At 42.5% G+C, this 13,049-nt stretch overlaps 2 protein-coding genes across 3 annotated transcripts in view; one reads left to right on the forward strand and one right to left on the reverse strand.

Moving 5' to 3' along the window:
* Positions 1-13,049, reverse strand: part of Mob3b (MOB kinase activator 3B) — a 169,072-nt gene extending 156,023 nt beyond the window's left edge. The window contains exon 1 of one of the 2 annotated variants that reach the window (XM_048360163.1): positions 12,815-13,049. The gene's annotated coding sequence lies outside the window, so the exon portion shown is untranslated. Of the gene's footprint in view, positions 1-12,792 lie in introns of both variants that reach the window. The other variant, XM_048360237.1, reaches the window with a different exon arrangement.
* Positions 6,033-9,395, forward strand: Ifnk (interferon kappa). Its single transcript, XM_048360346.1, has 2 exons — positions 6,033-7,617; positions 8,732-9,395. The coding sequence occupies exon 1, from the start codon at positions 7,014-7,016 to the stop codon at positions 7,614-7,616; it is 603 nt and encodes a 200-aa protein (XP_048216303.1). The 5' UTR covers positions 6,033-7,013; the 3' UTR covers position 7,617; positions 8,732-9,395.

Genomic DNA, 13,049 nt, shown 5'->3' on the forward strand with positions numbered 1-13,049 from the left:
AAGGTCCAATGGCCAAGCACTTCCAGATTAGCCCAATGTCTGCCTTGAAGCCATTTTTTTCCCACCTGCTAGAGATGCTGCAAGACCCTGTCTATTTAAGGCTCTCTATACCATATCACTTGTCATAAATCCAGTGGCGTCTTCCCAAAAGATGCATGTAAGTCCTAATACCTAGTACCTGTAATGTGACCTTTTTTTGAGAAAAGGTCATTGCAAATGCAATGGAATTAAAAGAAAGTCACACTAGACCACACACATTGTCCTGGACTGGGCACTACAGTCTGAGAATAGTATCTATTCTTATGAGAAACGCAGGCAAAGGGGCGTTTAAAGATAAACGGAGGGGGCTGGAAACGTGGCTTACTGGTAGAGTGCTTGCCTAGCATGCTTAAAGCCCTGGGTTTGATTCCTTAGCACCACATAAACAGAAAAAGTCAGAAATGGCGCTGTGGCTCAAGTGGTAGAGTGCTAGTCTTGAGCAAAAAGAAGCCAGGGACAATGCTCAGGCCCTGAGTTCAAGGCCCAGGACTGGCAAAAAAAAAAACACAAAAACAAAATACATGGAGACTTTCCTGTCACTATGGCAGTGGAGAAGATATACCTAGAAAACCAAAAACCAAGGCTTTACCAGCAATCACAGAAGATGGAAAAGAATCTTGCCTTGATGGCTTGGAGGAAGTATGCCCCTGGTGACAATCTGGTGAGAGACTACCCGATTCCAGAACAACTGAAGAAAACATTTTTGTTTTGTCTCGGGCCACACGGGATATGGCAGTTTGCTACAACCCTAGAAAACTAAGGTGTCACCCAGATCCTATGTACTCAAGTGGTAGAAGTGAAGCAATCAAGCCATCTTTCAATCCAGGTGACACAAGCCAAGGACCTTAGCAATGAATAATGTGTGTTTCCTGGGGAGCACTTCCTAGAATAGCTCCTTTCAGGAGTTTGGATCCCAGGTTTCTAGTAGCTCCTCTGTAAGTAAACGATAGGTGCTGATCAACAATGAAAAACAGAGCTTCACTAGAAATGTCTGCATTCTACTGTTGTACTGAGATTTCTACAGTCAGGTGGGCAAAGTGGCAAAGACCCTCCCAATTCTCCCCCAGGTTTATGAACGTTCCTCTTCAGTTTCTCTCCTGCATGCCCTTCACACACAGAAGATTCTTACAATTCTGACATTGGCCTACTTCGTTTCATCGTCTATGCTGTTTCTAAATAAACCCACTAATTCTTATGATCACCATGGCTTCTGCCGAGGCTTCCAAATCACTCCCATCCAAGTCCAGAGCCACACAACCAAATCCAGATACCTCCATTTGGCTTTCCCATACCCATTCAAGGCTCTTTGTCTATATAAAGAGCTCACCAGCTTCTCCTACAGCCTGTCTCTCCCTCCTCTCTATGTAATCTCGATGGCACAACCAGACACACAACTAGAAAGCTGAGCATCCCTCTGGTTTTCCTTTCCTCTTTCAGATCTTCTCCCCACTCCAAATCAAAGGCCAAGATCTTTACCTACTAAGTGATCCCTTCTTTCTCAACTCTGTCAGCACTGCTCTAATGCAAACTCTCATCATTCTTACCTTCAAGATTCAGGTTTTACTAATGGTACATATTTATTTGTTTAACTATATATTCCGCCATGGTAAATTACTTTTATTGGGGCTCATTTTCTACCAGTTCAAACTATTCCTCTGTAGGAAGTTACTTTGTGAATAGTCTTCAGCTGGAACATATATATTAGTGCCAGAATAAAATGACAGCTCCCAGAAGCATCTAATACAAAGAGTTGGCAAGATAGGGGAATGCTATTAGAAACCCTTAGTAATTTTACCTACATAGATTAATAACCAGTTTTGAGAACCATAAGAGGGGGCTGGGAATATGGCTTAGCAGTAGAGTGCTTGCCTAGCATACATGAAGCCCTGGGTTCGATTCCTCAGCACCACATAAACAGAAAAAGCCAGAAGTGGTGCTCGGGCTCCAGTGGTAGAGTGTTAGCCTTGAGCAAAAAGAAGCCAGGGTCAGTGGTCAGACCCTGAGTTCAAGCCCCACGACTGGAAAAAAAATAAAAATAAAAATAAAATCATAAGATATTATTGGGCATTTGTTTGCGTAGTAAGCCAAAGGTTTTACTGAAAGAGAAATAGAGACATGGCACACAACAATGACATTGTCCAATGGATTTGTGTGTGTGTTCACACATGCCACTAACTAATTTTTGATGCAACAAATATTTAGTGTCTTTATGTAAGAACACGCATAGATATAAAACAGAGTAAATCACCAGTCTTATACCTGTAATCCTAGCTACTCAGGAGGCTAAGATCTGAGGATGGAGATTCAAAGCCAGCCAGGGCATGAAAGTCTGTGAGACTCTTATCTCCAATTAACTATTAAATGCCATAAGTAGAGCTGTGGCTCAAATGGTAAAGAGCTAGACCTGAGCAAAAAACCTCAGGGACAGCACTCAGGCCCTGAGTTCAAACCCCAGAACCAGTACCACTGGTCAAAGGATACAAAGCTGTGTGATACCATTGGAGTAGAGGTACAAAAGTGCTTATGACTTTAATAGTCTCATGGAATTTCAAAGAAGCAGCAGCAGAAATAGTAGTGAACATTAAATGAAGATGTGAATTATCCTGTGTCATTCTGTGATCTCCTCAATCACTCTCCAGCACTTGACTTTGTCCATTGCTCATCTTCCTAAACAATTACAACTATCCCTGTCCCTGAGACATGGCTTCATTATTTTCATTCAATCACTCAACAAATAAATAACTGAGCACCTGCTTTGTGTCAGGTTTTGTGCTAGGTATCAAAATGTACCATCAGCCAGGTTTGATAAACCACTTGTCTAGGCCTAATATTCATGATGGGCTTATCATGTAGACTGCAACACACACACACACACACACACACACACACACACACACACACACACACACACCATTAGCTCCAATTGATGTCATACATATATTAACAGAGATACACATAGGATTAATCTCAAAGCAAATAAACATTTTTATCATCCTGTTCTGTTATTTTAAAAACAGATATAAAAGTTCTTCTATCTCCATCCATGGAGCAATCCAGGTCTTGTCATCTCTGTGGGTTCTACTGGGCATTAAGGGGGGAGCCATAAACAAACTGTCTGCTGCCCCTCCCAGCATGGAACTTCATGGTGAGTGAGAAAAAACACATAACCCAGCACACATAGCAAAGTAGTACTGACAGCGGCTGCCAGGAAGAAGGAAAGCCTCTGTCTTCCCTAAAGCGGTCATATTTTCATAATTTGGATGCATCCATGTAATACTGAGTCATTATGAACCTATATATTAGGTACAACATTAAGAAACATACAACCAAGAAAGGGACTAGAAAACCAGGTTACCCCCAAAGGGCAGGCTGTATGAGTGAGTGAGTTGGCAGGCTAACAGGGTAGATCTAGCGAAATGAACTGTACACAACTTTGCAGTGACAATTATTTATATGACCTGTGGTAAGTGCTTCAGATTTGGACACCAATTTCTTATCCCTAGGCTCTCTCTGGGGCCCAATCACCTTCTGACCCCACAAATGGAATGACTAGTGCTCACGTACTGAGTAACTGGAATGATCAACAAGTTACTCTCACTCTGGCTTGAAACTTACCACTTTGTGGGAAGTAATAAATCTTAACAGCAAATGCCATGTGCCCTGAGCTAAATCAAAGCTATCTTGTCTAGACTGAACTGTCTCATTTCTCCATTTTGTCAAATTACACCTGGCCCTTTATGGTTACCCTTAAAATCCACATGAACTTCACAGGGTTCCATGGACAGAAAGATAGGCCCTGCCAATCAGCTTTCCCTTGGAGCAGAACTGGACCACATACAAATTACCCCAGGGCCATCTAGGAAGTAAAGCCAGATAGCACAAAAACAACATTAGCATTCCAAAGCATATCTTGAAAATGAAAGACTGGCCAGTTGTGACAGAAACATCTAGGGGCAAAAATGTTTCCTTCACTGGCATTCTTTTCAACTTTCTGATTTTGAGATATATTCAGGTAGCAAGACTGACTAATGACCTGAATTACGTGTGAGCGTGTGTGTGTATATGTGTGTGTGTGCACGTCTGCATGTGTATCCTCTTTGCACTGTTGTTAGGGATATGTGCACAAGTACAAAGAAATAAAAACAATTGTAGCTCTTCAAGAGATGAAAAGGTAGCAGAGGAAAGGCTTCTTCAAGAGTGTCTGCCATTTTGAATTCTGCTCAGAGAAATAAATGGAAGTTTGCTTGGTAAACAGAGTTGCCACATTAAATAGGCTCCCAGGTAAATTTGAATTTCTGATCAATAATGAATTATTTTATAATCCAAAGATGTCTCAGATATTGGATGGCTATCTGATTTGCTAAATCATGCAGTCTTAATGGTGAGAAAGGGGCAGACATACAAATCAGCCATACCTTCTTTTTTGTCATGAATATTGTATATATCAACTTCAGTGAACATGTGCAGTACATGGGAAATGAGATCCATGTCACAGGGAAGCCTTAAGATTATTCCTCTCCTACTTAAAACACTGCAGACATAGCTACTTCCTCAACTGCAACACCTTCAACATAACCCCCATGGCAACTTACTCCTCTTTCTACAAGACCTCAGTTTTGATTAAATGCTTTAATAAATTAGAATATAATACTGGAATGGCAGCAAAGAGGAAAACTGAACTAAAAGAGATAAAGCAATAAAACTGTGCTTGCTGGAAAAATACAGAGAGATTCAAGAAGGTTGACAATAGCCAAATTAGTTGCCATCTCCATCGAATAAGGAACAGGCAACTGTACAACCCCTCAGCTTGATTAACACTGCTGAACTGTCTCAAACGAGCAGAAAGTACAATAATCACCACCAGCATGTTGGGTGGAGAGGTTTTAAATTGGGAGCTCCACACTTACAATTATTCATTTCAAAAACCTATAATTAAGGCATCACAAAGGCCCCAAAGAACAACCAGTTCTAAGTGAGCCTGCTGAAGAAGTTTCAGGTTGAAGTCATATGAGATACATAAGAAATGTACCCTTAGAGGCAGTTGATTTGTATTTATACATACTGTGCACAAGTGTGCATATGAAGGTATGTGTGTGCTAATGGAAAGCTCCAAGAATACACTGAACCCCCATATACCTATGTTGTCCATATCAGCTGAGTAGGAACTGAGCTACAGACAAGTTGACATTTGCTTTAGTTATGGTCCTCTCTGAACATGGTTAAGTTTAAAAAGGTATGTTGATCCCATTTTAGATATATACTAATTTTCTAGTTCCATGTGCCTGCTCTTAAAAGGAGTTTTGCCTTTTAAAACAATCACTTGTTGACCAAAGGCAAGAAATGCTAAAACCTAGGCAAATAAAAATATGAGAATAAAAATCATTCACTGACATTTTTCTGTACATATCTATTATCTGTCCATTATCTATATTTGTACATATCTATGTTTAACATATACTTATAGACACTATATACTCCTAAAAAAAAGTTGTTTTTAAGCTCTAAAGTTTCAATCCACATAAGATTTTTAGTGTTTGAGCAGTGTTCCACTGAGAGATTACTTAACCAAGCAAGTACTTATTGCTGAACGTTTGTGTTGTTCTCCATTGTTTTTTCTGTAATAAACTTCCTTACAGCTATGTCTTTTTAGGAAAACATAATTTGTTCTAAGGATAAACTTCAAGAGAGAGAAATGGTCAAAGATGATGCATGTCTTTAAAGGCCTTCATCAACATCACAATTTTGCCCTTTAAGAAAGTTGTGCCCAGGGGCTGGGAATATGACCTAGTCATAAAGTGCTCGCCTCATGTACATGAAGCCCTGGGTTCGATTCCTCAGCACAACATATATAGAAAAAAAATCCAGAAGTGGCGCTGTGGCTCAAGTAGTAGAGTGCTAGCCTTGAGCAAAAAGAAGCCAGGGACGTGCTCAGGCCCTGAGTTCAAGCCCCAGGACTGACCAAAAAAAAAAGGTGGACCCATTTATAAGCTTAATGTGTCCGGATTCAGGGGAAAACAAAAGCAAAAACCTAAACTATATTATGCTCTGATGACCTAGCCATCAATAATCACAACTGTGTGGTCAATATCCACAGGTAGCTTCATGAAAGAAAGTATTTGGCTATATGATCAAGTACAAAAATGTATTTTCCTGTTGGGTGCCAATGACTCACATTTGTAACTCTAGGTACTCAGGAAGATGAGGTCAGAAGATCCAGTTCAAAGTCAGCCTGAGGAAACAAATCCTAGAGACTTTTATACCTAACCAGCAAAAGTCAGAAGCAGAGGTGTGGCTCAAATGGTAGAGAGCACCAGCCTTGAGCAGAAAAAACTAAGAGAGATCTTGAGGCCCTGAGTTCAAACATTCCCCCTTTCCCTGTATTGGCCTAAAAAAGTATTTTCCTGACTTTAGTTGGTATCTTTTTCTTTTTTTTTCTTTTTTTGTTTTCTGTTCTTTTCTTTTCCTTTTGTCTTTTGTTCCCCTGACTCGAACTTGCTATCTGATGCTTTATACTCATTGGCTGGTGCCTTACCACCTGAGCCATGCCTCCAGCCCCTCCTTTCCTTTTCTCTTTTCTTTTCTTTTTCTTTCACTTTTACAGTGCTGGGCAGGGAACTCAGAGCCTTATCTATGGTAGGCAAGCACTATCACTGAACTACATTCCTTTTCCTTCTGTATCAGTTTTGTCATGATGAGTCTTGAACACTGAAAGTGTCATCTAAGCATATAAGGTAAAGGAATAATAATAGTCTCTTCACTTAGACAAAAAAAAAATCTCCAAAGACAGGGTAGTCACCCACAGTTTAAGAATGCCGTTGAGGAAAAGGAAAAAGGCTACAGTCCTAATAGTTGTAAAATGACTAGTGAACTAACTCCTCCCACTAAAGACCTTCAGGTATATAAAATGACATGCAAGAAGACCTAAAACATCATTGTCGACCTTAGATGTTGTGGAATTTTTAGCTCAGAAAAAAATGAGCATAAAGGCTGACATAACTCCAAAGTATTTGTGGCTTGTATTCCTTGTGGGTCTGTTCATTAGCCCCATTCTATCTCAATGTGTTCTCTTGAGTAGAATGCACCTGGAGAATCTGAAACTTATGATTATTAGCGACTCACTCCTGATAGCATGTCTAAGAGAAATCCGTGCTTTTGACTTGCCCACAGGAAATGGATCAGATGCTCACCCTACAAAAAGTGACATCAAGGAAGCTTTGTATGAAATAACCACACAGGTCTTGAGTATCTTCAGTCAATACAATTCCAACTCCACTTGGGAAAAGAAACACCTGACAGAAATCAAAATGAGACTTTCAGAGCAAATAATGTACCTAGAACAATGTATACGGGAAGAGAAGGAAAAAAACAACCACATGAAAGAAATGGAAGAGGACAAGATGGAACACTCAGGAGAGAAGGTGCTCCAACCGGTTACCCTGGAATGGAGAAGTTATTTCAACAGAATCCAAAAGTATCTGAAAGATAAGAAATACAGTTCTTGTGCCTGGAGGATTGTCCAAGTGGAAATCAGAAGATGTTTCTCCTTTTTTCTCACCAAACTGCTCTTGAAGAAATAAGGTACAGTTTTAAAATTAACATCATATTTCTCTCTAAAATCTCCTTTTTCCACCTCCTTCACCTCCTTTTTAAAGTGATTTGTGTCCTTTTAGAAGCAGTCTTGTCCTCTGCTTGGAATGTTGGAAATTTATGTAACGCTAGCTGTCTGGAAAACTTTCCATTGGAACACGAGACACTTTACCTCTCTAAAAAAAGATAAGCTAATCATTTTCTAGGGGATTTAAGGGATTTTGTTAGAAAATCTTGAAGATCACTTTAGAAGAGTAAGATTTCCTCTCCATTTCTACTCTTCTTCCTTTTCTTTGATCATTTTGTATTGGCCTTGCTCTACCACCTTTGAAAGTCACCATGACAATGGCTAAAAAATATGGAACAGAGACTGTTGTGAAATGTAACATTTCAATGACTAGCCTCTCTGAGTATGGAGGTTGCTTATTCTGTAAAAATTCAGTACCTTAAAAACTTGCACAAGCTCTACAGAGTCAAAATCCTTCCTTTTCCCCACTCCTTCCCAAAGAAAAACAGTTGCCCATTTGCTTATCAGTTTGGTTTGTTATGAAATGATGCAGTTTGAAAAATGGTATGGGTTTGCTTTAAGAGTGAAAATCTACAGTGAAATTTGAATGGATGGTTCAATTAGCTGACTATTAAGCTCCAATTTAGCCCTTGGGAACCTATAAATTTAGTGCAGAGCTCTCATCTTGCCTGATACATATCATTTGCTTCCTGCACCTGAAGTTATAAAAAAGTATTGAGAATATGGCCCAGTAGTAAAGCAGTTTTGTAGCATGTATTATTGAAACAAAAAAAAAAAAGGGAAGGTATGGAAATTGCTGGTATTGTCATTATCAGTTTTTCATTGACCCTTTGTGCACTTAAAAATAAATTCCTGGAGTCACATTATTTACATTGGGGTTTCCCAACTAAAAGACCACTTTTTTTGTTGTTCAGTTAAGTATATGAGGAATTCTAACATATTAATACCATTGATTTTTTAAATTTATCTCTATCCAGCTTACCTAAATTATTTACTCAACTCTTCTTATATGGACCTTTGTTTTAACTCACCACCTAGCTAAATTAATTCTCTTCTCTCTCTATTCTCTCTATTCAGAATCATCTGTTTTCAAGACTGTGGCTACCCAAATTTTGAAAAGAGGGCAAAATGTACCTGATTCAGCCCTTGGAAACTCTCCTGTAAAGACTATTACTGATATACTGTTGAATTGTTCAGATTTAAGATTGTTTTGAGTTCAGAACTCAAAGGGATATAGCCAAAAAAAAGCAAGCCCTAGGATAAAAGTAAGGCAATCTTCAGTCAAGAAGGTTAGAAGAATTGTTTAAAATAATAAGTTATGGATCACAGAATATGCGTTATTAGCAGATGATCAAATAATAAAATAACCCAGTGTGACCTATCCAGCATAAACAAAAATAGAGTTGTTTCAAATTGTTTCACAACCAGATGGTAGGGCCTACAAGCCATAAAGTAAAGGAGTACAGGTATACACGCTACTAAGCAGAAAGTATACACTCATTATTTAATGCCTTTGCTTGATATCCCTAATAACCATCCTGGAATGATGGCAGTTACTTTAGCAATTTATGGGTTACAATCCCACCAAATGTCTGTTATATTCAAAGGAAGAGAATTTCTGAAGAGGAGATGGGGATGTATGTAGTTCAGTGACAGAGTGCTTGCCTAATATGTGTTAAGACCCTGAGTTCAGTCCTACCACCACAAGGTGGAAAAAAAAAAAACCAAGAAGAAAAAGTAGGAGACAGATGAATAGAAGGAAAAGAAGAAGAATTGGCCAAGAAGATGAACACTTTCCAGTCAATACAGACTGTCTGACTATGAGAGGACAGGGCCAGAAGTGAGAACAATTCTTTTATAAAGAACACATGGAATCAAGAGAAGAAAGAAGAGACCTGTTGAAAAAATAAGGACTAATATCATCAAAGAAGAAACGCCATCAGACAATATGAAAATGGCTATTTGGGGCTGGGAATACGGCCTAGTGGCTAGAGTGCTTGCCTCATATACATGAAAATGGTTATTTTTGCTTCTGATTAAAGAAAGGCAAAATAAGACAAACAATAAAATATTTTTCCATTGACATGGCAGAGAACAGAGCAAATACACTGTCCTATGCTGTCCTGTTTTTATCATTTTTGGCAAATGATAAACCAGCATATGTTTATCACAGACCATATGACAATCTTCAGTATCCTAAAAAGTGCATCCATCTTATCAAATATTCAGTAATCTATCCCAAAGAAATAATTGAGAATATTGCTTATTGGAGCTTTGTTTATATTATCCTCCTAAAAATCCTAGATACTCAGAAGGCCAAAATCAGAAGATCACAGTTTAGAGCCAGCCAGGCAGGAAAGCCCATAAGATCCTTTTCTGCAATTAACCACCAAAAAAATCCAGAAGTGGGGCTGCAGCTCATGTGTTAGAGCACCAGCCTTGAGCAAAAAAGCTAAGGGATAGAGTCCAGGCCCAGAGTTCAAGCCCATTACTAGCACAAATAACAAAACAAAACAATAAACCCTCACCTCGCTGTATTTTCTACATTTTAACCTGTAAATTAAAATAGAATATTTTAACTGTAAAACTGAAAAAAAACTGCACAAGCTTATCTTCTGCTAATAACTGAAAAGAGTTTGGTGAGACAAGCAAAATTTAATGATGACTTTGGTACTGTCCTTTCATTGTTTTGTTGCTGCTAAATTTCCAAGAATCTTTCCCTGGGGATCATTTTCATAATGAAATATTTATAAAGTAGCTCCTCCTTCAAAGATTTAGATTTTTTTTGATCCCATAGAGAGCATCCAGAAGTCTCTGGAGAAAGTTGTCTGTGTGTCCACATTCCTAACTTAGCAATCTTCCTTCTAAGTTCTCTTATGTTAGTAGAGGGCAACCACATCTGTGCAGAACCCAAGTTTCCACTTCACACGTTGGAATAGGGCTGGGGCACCGCACATACTTAGTGTGGAGGAGGAGTTGGGTTCCATCCCTAGTACTAGGGGAAAAGTTTCCAAGTGGGCACCGGTCACAGGGCCTTGGAGGTGTGGCTCCAGTGATACAGAGTAGAATACTACACACCCTTTTATGCTGAGTTCAATCCCTAGTGGGGAGGGGGTATTGTCTCTACATAAGCCACCTCCCTCCCAGGAACTGGTGAGGTATGGAAAATCGGAGGACAAAAAGAGTGTCATTGACTACCCTTGATTGTTCGGTGTCCCACAGAAAACACTGGCAACACCAGGTCTACCGAGAGGCTACAAGGTCTAGGTTTTAACAGATGCCCAGATTCCCCGCATAAGCAGGCACATGCTCCTCCTGAAACCACGCGCGGGGCAGGGGGGCGGTTGTCTAGTCTGGGAGGCTATTTTACATTGGCCTAATTCCTCAATAAATAATCCACACGTCACTAAAAATCACACCACGAATAAGCACCGAATTTGCCCCCGGGGAAACGGAGCCACCTGAAATCTTAACAGGCGCCATTTCCATCTCCAGGGAAAGTCGGGGCTGGGGGCTAGCCACCTGTTCTCCAGAAGGCTTAAACACGACTCGGGCCGTGTCCGTACTACATGCGCCAGGTCTACTTTTCCTACCAGGCTAGGAGGTGGGGACGGGGCGGGGGGGAGGGGGAGGAGGAGGAATTTAAACTTTGAGCAGTCGGTGAAGTCCGATCCCCAGGCAGATTCTGCGGTGAGCCATTGCACCACTACTCCCAGGCACTCCAGCAACTTCCCGGGTTACCTGCATCTCCATTCACTTCATGGGGAATCGTCTACCTTCCGGCCTAGGGGAAATGTGCAGAGCCCACAACCTCGGCTTTCTGCCTAATAGAGGAGAGCTGAGAGAACGCGCTCCCATGAGCCTGCGACCCTGGCCCAGCCAGATCGAGGACACCTTGGATTTTCAGGCAGCTTTCACTCGCTCGAAAGCGACAGCAACCTTCACGCTTCCGCGCCTTTCCCAGTGCAAGAGGGACAAGATCCGAGAAATGCGCCCGGGGCCGCGAGGAAGCAACGAGTTTTCTCTCTAACCACAGGGCGGGGTGGGGCGGACTCTCAGGGGTTCAGCTTCCCTCCCTTCCTAGCAGGGGATCCCAGACCCGGGCTGGCCCAGTGCTGTGGAAGGCAAGGGGGGGGGGCGGGAAAAAGGACCTCCCTCCCCCCCCGGCCCCCACCTGATGTTGGAAAAGCAAACAATGGGAGAAACGCGCAGAAACAAAAGACCATAAACCGCAGTTCCGCGCGCGCGGTGCGGGCGGAGAACATCTACGGGGAGGAGGAGGGGGAGGGAGGAGGAAGGGAAGGGATATCAAGTGGTTTAGGGTCTCCAAGCCCCGGGGGTGGGATGGGGGATGACTCCCTCCCTCAGCATTTTGCCACCCACGCCTCAGAGGAGTCCGACGGTGTTGAAGAGAAGAATGAAATAAAAGTTGGAGTTTGCACCTTCTCCTAGTGCAGGGAACCCGAGGGGCTGGGGGGATTCCAGGTGTCTTGACAGTTGGCCCCAAAGTCCAGCGACATTTGGGCAAGTTGTTGTTGTTTTTTTTTTTCTTCTTCTGGGAGGAGAAAGGGGTGCTACCGGGCTGAGTGGGTCCCAGGCAGCCCCCAGCCAAGTCTCCACACTCGAAAGTCCTGGACGCCCAAACGATCACACACACACACACACACACACACACACACACACACACACACACACACACACACACACACACTCTCCTGCCGGGACGCACTTTGTAAAAGTTTGTCTTCCCGCCACCGCAGCCCAGCGCGCAACTCTACCGGCGTCCAACTGCGACTCCAGATGGGGATTCGGAGTCAGATCTGCACCCTGCAAAGGAGGACTTTCATTGCTGTCGCTTTTTAAAAGAAAAAAAAAATCAAGGCCACAAAACTGGATCCCCGTTCCCGCCCCAAGAAGTGCGCACCCCAAGAAGCCAGCCGGGTGCCGAAGCGCAGACATGAAGTCTAAACTCGACTTCCAAACCTCAAAAGCTTGGCGTGGGGAACGGGGACCCCGTGCAGGGAGCGGAGGTCTCCCACCTCTCGCTTCTCCGGCAAAGCACCCGCCCCAGATGCGCCCCGCACTACAGCCCGCCTGCGCAATCTGGAGTGAGGATCTACGGAGTCCCGCCGCCTCACCTCGATAGCCTCAGGTTCTTACGGTGGACTACGTCAGTCTAAGGGCCCTGCTGGCTCCCTTGGCCCGATCATCTGCGGCAGGAGCGAGGAAAAAAACGGGCTGAGGAGCCCCAGATGATGGGATGACGCCTGCCGATCTACGCGAGGGGCTTTCTGGCCAGGGCGCGCCGCTCCTGCAGCTCCAAAGCAACCTCCACAGGCACCCGGCAGCGCGGCGCGGCCCGGCCCGGCCCGCCAGCGCTCCAGGGCTGCTCCCG

Source organism: Perognathus longimembris, chromosome 1, assembly GCF_023159225.1.
Source record: "Perognathus longimembris pacificus isolate PPM17 chromosome 1, ASM2315922v1, whole genome shotgun sequence".
NCBI lineage: Eukaryota > Metazoa > Chordata > Mammalia > Rodentia > Heteromyidae > Perognathus > Perognathus longimembris.